The 9099-nt window shown below is 43.2% G+C and overlaps 1 protein-coding gene across 2 annotated transcripts; it reads right to left on the bottom strand.

Annotated features, from left to right (window-relative positions):
• Positions 1 to 286: 286 nt before the first annotated feature.
• On the bottom strand, positions 287 to 8602 carry LOC148754817 (endogenous retrovirus group K member 6 Env polyprotein-like). 2 transcript variants are annotated; one of them, XM_088793992.1, is made up of 2 exons: positions 8214 to 8602; positions 287 to 2546 (listed from the first exon to the last, which is right to left on the bottom strand). In XM_088793992.1, the coding sequence occupies exon 2, from the start codon at positions 2543 to 2545 to the stop codon at positions 866 to 868; it is 1680 nt and encodes a 559-aa protein (XP_088650118.1). In that variant the 5' UTR covers position 2546; positions 8214 to 8602; the 3' UTR covers positions 287 to 865. The 2 variants fall into 2 exon arrangements, with proteins under 2 accessions (XP_088650118.1, XP_088650117.1); XM_088793991.1 differs by lacking the exon at positions 8214 to 8602 and having other exon boundaries at positions 287 to 2892.
• Positions 8603 to 9099: the final 497 nt, after the last annotated feature.

The raw sequence follows: 9099 nt of genomic DNA, 5'->3' as shown, positions 1-9099 counted from the left end.
AAACTCTGAGGCAGGTAGATACACAGAGTAGCAGACAAGATTTGTTACGACAGGTTTATAAAAAAGTTTCTGCAGTCACTAATAGTATCATTAAGGAGCTATAGGCAATAAGAGAATTGTGACAATTCCTATTTTGTATTAGTCACGGTATTTCCTGGATATCTGTGAGGTGTTTTTTTGTTTTGTTTTTTTCCCTTCTTTCACATTCCTGCAGCGGGCCTGCCGCCACGAGTCGAACGGTTCCTGACAAGGGGAGTGGGAATGAAAAAAGGCACTCACACTTTGATGATGGCGATCGCGGACCCCAGTGTTCCTGGAGACGCTGAGTTTATTCTGTCCCCAGAATTTATACCTTCTGTGGACGTGCAGTTTAGCAAGTACAAAAATGCATTATCTAGTTAACAGTGAATCTTTAACTTTAACACAGGAGACACAAAATTTACTGAAACTCCCAAATGTAATTATCTTATCAATAGCCCTGATAGGCATCAGCCTTCTGTTCTGGGAACTGGCCACTCCCACCACATTCCTGAGCAGCATGCAAGCTCTCTCCAGATGCAGGCAGAGATAATTGCCTCAGGGGGAGGAAACAGGTTAAGCATAAACCGAGCCATTCTGTTAAGGCTTTAAAGTTAACTGCTTTAAAGTTAACTGCAACCATGGCTCCCCACATCTCCCCCTTTTTTATTTTATAGGAACAAAATCCATCCAGCCAGGATGGCGAGGTGACGGCGCCTGTCTTAGGCATCCCAGGACGCCTGCCTCAACTTACCCGTCATTGGTACTCATATTTTATTAATACAAGCCCTGTCTTAGGTGTTGAAGCGGCTCCCAAGTATTTGCCCGTCATTGACTAACCCGTCCCTCATAAATGCACAGGGGTGAGAGTCTTATTGCTTGCCTTTAGCTCAAGCTGATGGATGTCAGCTCGTAAGTCTAACATTTTGCTGATAAAACATCTAATGAGGATGGGGAGTAGGCACAGAACCAAACAGACACAGATGCCCAATGTAAGAAATATTATAACAGAATGGGTAATATAAGGCATAGAGGGCAAAGCATTCCTAAGAACATTAACAAACTCAGAAGCAGCCTGAGCTGCATCAAATTTCAAAGGTTCAGCTTCTCTCATACTTTGAATTTCATCGTGAAGCTGAAACATGTCTAAAGATAGGTTAGCATCATGCCAAATTCCTTGAAGATGTGAACGAACTCGACTCCAATCATACTGACTATTATTATATTTTTTAGGAGTAACACAAATCCAATGATACTCCGGATGACATTCTAAATGAAATTTAACTTTCATACCCTGAATGACCTCTCCCATATACTGAACCGCATCATAAAGAGCATTCACCTTCTGTTCTAGTTTCTCATCAATAGCCTCTTGGGTTCCCAAGGCTAAGGTAACATTCTTTGAAAGAGTATTAACATAATGAGCATTTTGAATAGTCTGAGAGAGAGCCACAGCTGCTGTAGCAGCAGTTGCAATTATAGTAACCAAAGCCATAATTCCAGCAATTAGAAGTCCAACAAATCGTTTTTGTCTACTCAAAGCATATTCAATTTCTTTTAAAACCTGCAAACTTCTTTCAGCATACCAAGGTCCAGAAATATTAACAGGAAGCATAATAAAAGATGGTTGTTTAAGTATCATAACCTGGGTCCCCAAAGGTACCCAAGAAATACAATTAGTCAAAATACAATTATTACAAGACACATTAAATTGATCTCCCACAAAATATACATTAATATTTCCAATCAAGAGTGCATAAGGGGAAGGAACACAAGCAGATACATTAACAGTCTCAGTAACAATAGTCCACTCCTTAGTTCCGTCTTCCAAAATCCTCATGGGCAGAGAGAGCCTGGTTTCAACCTTATCCATTGCTCCCATAAGCCTCCATAGTGAATTTTGCGGATACTGCGTATCAGAATTCCACAGTCCAGAAATCAGTTCACGGGCCCATCCGGACCGGTTATTTCTTGACCAATCAATAATATATCTGCCTGTTCCAGGGATGTCATAACGAACAGGATCATTACCAGGACAAGCTCTCCATGGAACAGTCTCAGTATCCAGTTTCAATCTTTTATTGCAAGATGGATGTGATGAAGGGATGGGCAGCTTTATCTTGCGCCCTCCGGACCAATCGCCTAGCATGTTAAGACGAACAGTCCATCCAATTAAAGAATCATGAATATGCATAATGACAGGGGAACTACGCAAACACCCAATCATGGAGCTATTTTTTGCAATACAAATAGGCAATCCCAAACCTATGCCATTGTAAGTGAAATTATTTTCCAAATGCTGTTTCATATGTCCATCAGAAGGCAATCCTAAGGCCTTAGTATCATTAACATAAACTGGAATCTCAGGACCATCCCACACAGCGGGGTGGAGGATTGGTGGATCAGGTACATAGGCCCAATACGTCTGGTCAGGTTCCGCTTGGCAAAGCATCAGTAGCATCATCAATGGGCTGAGGGTCCACATGTCGCACCAATCTTTCTGGCAGCCACCGAGGGCCTTCTGCATCCTGTGGAAAAACACATACATGTCCTCGTCCCCATATGAGGACTGGATCTGGGCCATGCCAAGAGCCCGTAAGTGGGTCTTTCCATTTGACCAAAGCCTGAGGGGCTGCAGAAGGATGCCAAAAGCGCTCCGCAGCACTTTTACCATGGGCATCCAAGGTCAAAAAATTTTGAATAAAGAGAGAATGAGACAAATAATTATGAGGTGTCAGGGGATATAACTCCCCCTTTTTTATTTTTTGTAAATTAACTTTTAATGTACCATGAGTACGCTCAACAATCCCTTGTCCTTGGGGATTGTAAGGAATGCCAGTAACATGATTGATCGAAAATTGCTGGCAAAATAGAGCAAATTTTTTGCTGGTATAACATGAGCCATTGTCTGTTTTAAGTTTTTTAGGAGTTCCAATCATGGCAAATGCAGCAAGACAATGTCTAATTACGTGTGACGTTGCTTCTCCTGTCTGAACAGAAGCCACAACTAATCCGGAGAACGTATCGATGGAGACATGAACATATTTTAATTTTCCAAATTCAGGTATATGAGTCACATCCATTTGCCATAAGTCATTAGGACGTAAGCCTCGGGGGTTGATTCCATAATGAGGCACAGGCAGAAGATGTGAACAATCTGGACACTGTTTTACTATTTGACGTGCTGCTTCTCTGGTAATTTTATACTGCAATCTCAAGCTCTGACTATTTTGATGGTGGAGGCTATGAGCCTTTTGTGCTTTCTCTACTCGAGTTAAGGCAACGAGCTGAGTAGCAGTGTCTGCAATTTGATTTCCTGAGGCCAAAGGGCCTGGAAGATTAGAATGAGCTCTAATATGGCCAATAAAAAATTTTTTACAGCGCAGCTGAATGGCCTGTTGTATCTGAAAAAACAAATCCTGGATAACAGGATTACTGGTACTAATAAAAGGTACTGTTTCTAAATTTTGGATAGCACGGACCACATAATGGCTATCAGAAAATAAATTAAAAGACTGAGAAGCAAAATCAAGCAATACCATATGAACTGCTCGAAGCTCAACTATTTGAGCTGAGGCTAGAGGTGTCTGCACTCTTTTGATGACCTTTTCATTGAGTGCATAGACAGCTACACCATTACTAGATCCATCAGTAAAAATATTAGGTACAGCAGGAAGAGGAGCATGTGACACAACTGAAGGAAAAATAGGAGCATGATGCTGAAAAAATTGAAGCAATTTATGCTTGGGATAATGATTATCCAATGCTCCTGCAAAACCAGCCAATGCAACAGGAAAGCTATCAGTAAACTGCATCAAGCCTTGAATTTGGATTTTTGTAAAAGGAACAACAATAGAATCTGGCTCTTTTCCATAATATTTTCTAGCTTCTAAGCGGCTTTCTTGAATTAAACTAGCCACAAATTCATAATAAGGAGTGAGATTTTTCTGAGCAGTCACAGGAAGATGTATCCATCTAAGTGGCCCTTCTTGCCACAAAACTGCAGTGGGTGTATGCTTAGTACTTAATACATACACATCCAAAGATTTATCATAATCAAAGAAGGAAACATGTTGTTCCTGGATAGCCTTCTCTACTTTAAGGAGTGCTTCTCGTGCAGGCTCAGTAAGAGACCTGGGAGAGGTTGGATCAGAATCCCCTTTCAAAATTTCAAACAATGGTTTAAGATCTCCAGTAGTTAGTCCCAAAGAAGGACGCAGCCAATTAATATCTCCCAACAGCTTTTGAAAATCATTAAGAGACTTAAGATGATCTTTTCTGAGTTCTATCTTTTGAGGGGAAAAATGTTGAGCAAACAATTGAAATCCCAGATAAGCATAAGGCTCACTTCTCTGTACTTTCTCTGGTGCAATAATAAGACCTGAGGCCAGAAGGTTCTTCTTCATATCTACAAAGCAAGCTAACAACATTCCTTCTTTCTTACAAGCCAACAAGATGTCATCCATATAATGAATGATATACACAGAAGGAAATTGTTTTCTGGTGTTATCAATTGCTTCACTAACAAACTTTTGGCACAAGGTGGGGCTATTTGCCATGCCCTGGGGAAGAACCCGCCACTGATATCTCCTCATGGGTTCCTGAAAGTTCTGGCTAGGAATACTAAAAGCAAATCTCTTACAATCTTGGGGATGAAGAGGTATAGTGTAAAAACAATCCTTCAAATCCAGCACTATTTTATAAGTGTCCTTTGGTATAGCAGAGGGATGAGGTAATCCTGGTTGTAAAGCCCCCATAACTTCCATAGTTTCATTTACTTTTCTTAAATCCTGCAATAATCTCCATTTCCCTGATTTTTTCTTAATTACAAAAATGGGTGAGTTCCAAGGAGAGGTTGATTCAGTTATGTTGCCTTGTTCAAGCTGCTCCTGTACTAGCGCTTGAGCGGCCAAGATTTTTTCTTTAGTAAGGGGCCATTGATCTATCCACACAGGCGTATCAGATTTCCAAGTAATTGCTTCTGCTGTTTTTTGGTGGAGTACAGGTAAGTCTATGACCCCTGGGAAAAATACCCTAAACCTGTTCTCTGTAAATTAGGATTGGGTGAAATAGGTTCCTGACGTCCTTGTCCTGCACTTCCTAAGCCTTTCCTGGGAAGAAGCCCCTGATCAAACATCTGCTGAGTTACTTGAACACTCGGGCTGTAAAGATAAACTCCCATATTGCTCATAATATCACGTCCCCACAAATTCACCGGCAGACCGGGGATAATATAAGGCTGAAATGTTCCTTGATGACCATCATCATCCTGCCATGATAACAAATTACTACTTTGCTGTGGGGCGTGAGACTGACCGATACCTTGCAGGCTTGTACTCGTACTTTGCATCGGCCAACTAGATGGCCAATGTTGCGCAGATATGCAAGATACATCAGCTCCAGTATCTAAAAGTCCCTGAAAATCTTTCCCATCAATCTTAAGCTGTAAAACAGGTCGATCTTTTTTTATTTCTTGAACCCAATATACATCCGAGGAACCAAAGCCTCGATTCCCCCGTTCCTCATTTTGTTGGTTCTTTCCTATTTTCATTCTAGGGAGAATTATTAACTGGGCAATTCGCATTCCAGCAGGTATATTGGAAATAGTTAATGGTGAATGAACCATGATCTTAATCTCTCCAGTAAAATCCTCATCAATAACTCCCGGGGAAACTTGAATTCCCTTCATGGTCGTACCACTTCTCCCTAATAAAAGCCCAACGGTTTTTGGCGGCAGCGGCCCAAAAACCCCTGTGGGTAGGACTTGCATTCCCATTTCAGGAGTTAATACGATGTCGGCGGTGGAACACAAGTCCAATCCTGCGCTGCCTGGGGTTGCGCGGAATAAATCTGTGATGTATTTCCTCTCTGAGGTTCGCTCCCTTTCAGTTCGGGGATCTGCGGTGCCCCATAACATTGCTGATTCGGGGCCTGGGGCTGGCCCCTCACCCAGTTTCCCTGAATCGGGTTCCCATCTTTATCTGTCCTAGATTTACATTCATTAGCCCAATGTTTCCCTCTCCTGCATTTAGGACAAACATCTGGAGGTTTCTTAACAGGAGCAGCTACAATCCCTGTTTCTCCCTTATCGGGGCATTGAGCCGCTCGATGTCCCTTCTTTCCACAAGTAAAACAAGCTCCAGAGCGACTCCCTGCATTGAGTCGTGCCTGTTGCCATAGCACTTCCTTCATAGGTTTCCCCTGAAGAGCAGCCGCTATCGCTATGCCCTGGGTAAAAGAGGAGCCCACATCAGTGCACAGGCGAATGTAATCAGATAAGGTTCCTTTCTTCCTAATTGGCCTAATAACAGCTTGACATGCCGAGTTGGCATTTTCATAGGCAAGCTGCGTTATAAAGGACTGGGTAGCAATTGACGTACCAAAAATCCTTCCGGCTGCGGTGGTAAGGCGAGACACAAAATCTTGGAAGGGCTCGTCAGGTCTCTGTCTTATTTGAGATACATGCTCCTCTTTACGGGAGGTATCAGGCAGTATTCGCCATGCATCTTTAGCTGCTACAGAAGTTTGTGCATAGGCGCCCGGGGCAAAACCCATTTGGTTTTCTATATTAGCGTATATCCCTTCGCCCGCTAACATTTCAAAAGTAATGGGAACTCGCCGCAAGGCATTCTGATTAGCCTTTTTCTTGCAATTTTCATAAAATTCTGATTTCCATAAAAGGTAATCGCCCCCAGAAAGGCAGGCATGGGCAATATGTTTCCAATCCTCAGGGGGAGTTGCCTCTCCTGATAAGGCGTCTAAAATTGCCATGGTGAAAGGAGCTATGGGTCCATACTGCACACAAGCCTCTTTTAACTCTTTTATTTCCTTCCATTGAAATGGCTCCCAATGCCGAACTCTGACTCCCGTTCTCCTGTCAATTCTATCAAAAATAGGATAGACCCCGAACTGCTCTGTAGATTCCCCTTGCCTATGTGCTTGTTCACAAGCCATTTGAAGTGGCGATCGCACAACAAAAGAATCGGATTCCGGTTTGATATAACCCGGTGGAGGCTGTGTGGGCTTCTCCCAGACAGGGGGCTGTAACGGAGGATCCCACATACCGGGGTTCTCAGGAGGCGGGGCAGAAGGATCGAAAGGGGGATCCTCTCTCCCCGGATTCCAAGGATCCTTGCAAGAGACTCGTGAGCCTCGAGGATCATTTCCTTCACTATTTGAAACCTTAAGCTCTATTAATTGTCCCTGAATCTTTTTTATCTGTTCCGACAAAGTAAGAAGAGCATCAGATGTCGGTCCCTTTTCTTGGGCCATAGCTACGACAGGAGGATATTTATCCCTATCATCTTTAGCAGCCTCATCCTCTAATTCTTCCTGGTCTCTAGGGCTCAAATTTTCCCATATGTCGTCTGGAAACTCTTGAGCAACCGGCTCTTTGTTAACTTTAAGAACTCCCTCTAACAACTTTGCGCCCCCTCCCTCCTCATTGCCGGCTTGTTTTACTTTCTCTAATTTGCATTCCTCATGTTTAAGGTTCAAACAGTCCCGGATTAAAGTCCACAGTCCAAATGTTTCAATCGGAACCTGCTGAGGCCCGTGGACGGTGTAAAAATCCTTTAATTGTTCTCCCACTTTCTGCCAGGTTTCCAGGCTGACGGTTCCTTCTTCAGGAAACCACGGGCAGACTTCCTTTATAAAGTCTAAGAATTTATCTAACTGCTCTCGGCTCATACGACTGCCGCGAGCAGCAAGCAGTTTCTTAAGTCCTCTAACATACAGGTCCTTGCTGCTGGCGTGACCCATCCTTTTTCCCTAACTCGGCCCTTCTTTCAAACAAAGAAAAAACACTCAGGTGTCCTTCTGGCCGTGTCCCTTGCGGGGCCAAATCCGTCTTAGCTAGAGGCGCGCCGGTATAATCCCCCGGCCTGGTGGGTTGTAAAGCCCAGTCGCCGTTATGCCATATGACAGAACCGGAACCGCAGGTTAGGACCCAATCAAGCTCCGTAACACGAAGTCGTGGAGCTATCACTCACTCACACACTCATTCGACCGAGGGGACAGCGCCTTGCTCACCGTGCATCCACTGATTAGCTCCAATGAGCTGGGCCCTTGCCACACGGTGTTCCTCACTATTACCCCTATTTCAAGTCCCTGTTCGGGCGCCACTTGCAGCGGGCCTGCCGCCACGAGTCGAACGGTTCCTGACAAGGGGAGTGGGAATGAAAAAAGGCACTCACACTTTGATGATGGCGATCGCGGACCCCAGTGTTCCTGGAGACGCTGAGTTTATTCTGTCCCCAGAATTTATACCTTCTGTGGACGTGCAGTTTAGCAAGTACAAAAATGCATTATCTAGTTAACAGTGAATCTTTAACTTTAACACAGGAGACACAAAATTTACTGAAACTCCCAAATGTAATTATCTTATCAATAGCCCTGATAGGCATCAGCCTTCTGTTCTGGGAACTGGCCACTCCCACCACATTCCTGAGCAGCATGCAAGCTCTCTCCAGATGCAGGCAGAGATAATTGCCTCAGGGGGAGGAAACAGGTTAAGCATAAACCGAGCCATTCTGTTAAGGCTTTAAAGTTAACTGCTTTAAAGTTAACTGCAACCATGGCTCCCCACAATTCCAAGACATTTTTCTTTTAAATTTGTTTTTCATTTTGAGTCAGCTATATTTGGAAATTACACTTCGATACATGACTTATTTATGTGCTAGGGCCTTGAGATGTTCCTCATTATCATGGATTGATTCTCATTTTTCTGCAAGAATCAAGAAGTAGGTGATAGGAGTAAGACTGGATGTGTATGTATTTCATGCCCCCTCCCACCCCACTCCTCTCTATGGCTAAGCCAAAGCTCTTTAAGAAAAAAGAGGCATTTTTTAGGACAGCATGAAACGTTTAGTGACTTGCTGATGGGAAATTTATTGGAGGTATTTCTCTAAAAAAGAGGCAAGTAAGATAGATGAAGTTGAAATGAATGTCTAATTGCTGATGGGAGCTTATATCATCAAGAGACTCTAACTGGCCTCTTCACTCAAAAGATAATGGAAAGCACATATTGCATTTGATCTCTTGTGAGTTTGATACAAGGTTATGTCCTCTGACTTCAAAGAA

Source organism: Rhinolophus sinicus, chromosome 17 (assembly GCF_057876585.1).
Source record: "Rhinolophus sinicus isolate RSI-liver-muscle chromosome 17, RSI-T2T, whole genome shotgun sequence".
In the NCBI taxonomy this organism is placed as follows: domain Eukaryota; kingdom Metazoa; phylum Chordata; class Mammalia; order Chiroptera; family Rhinolophidae; genus Rhinolophus; species Rhinolophus sinicus.
The sequence above is the reverse complement of the archived record's forward strand: the minus strand, read 5'-3'. Positions and strand labels throughout refer to the sequence as shown.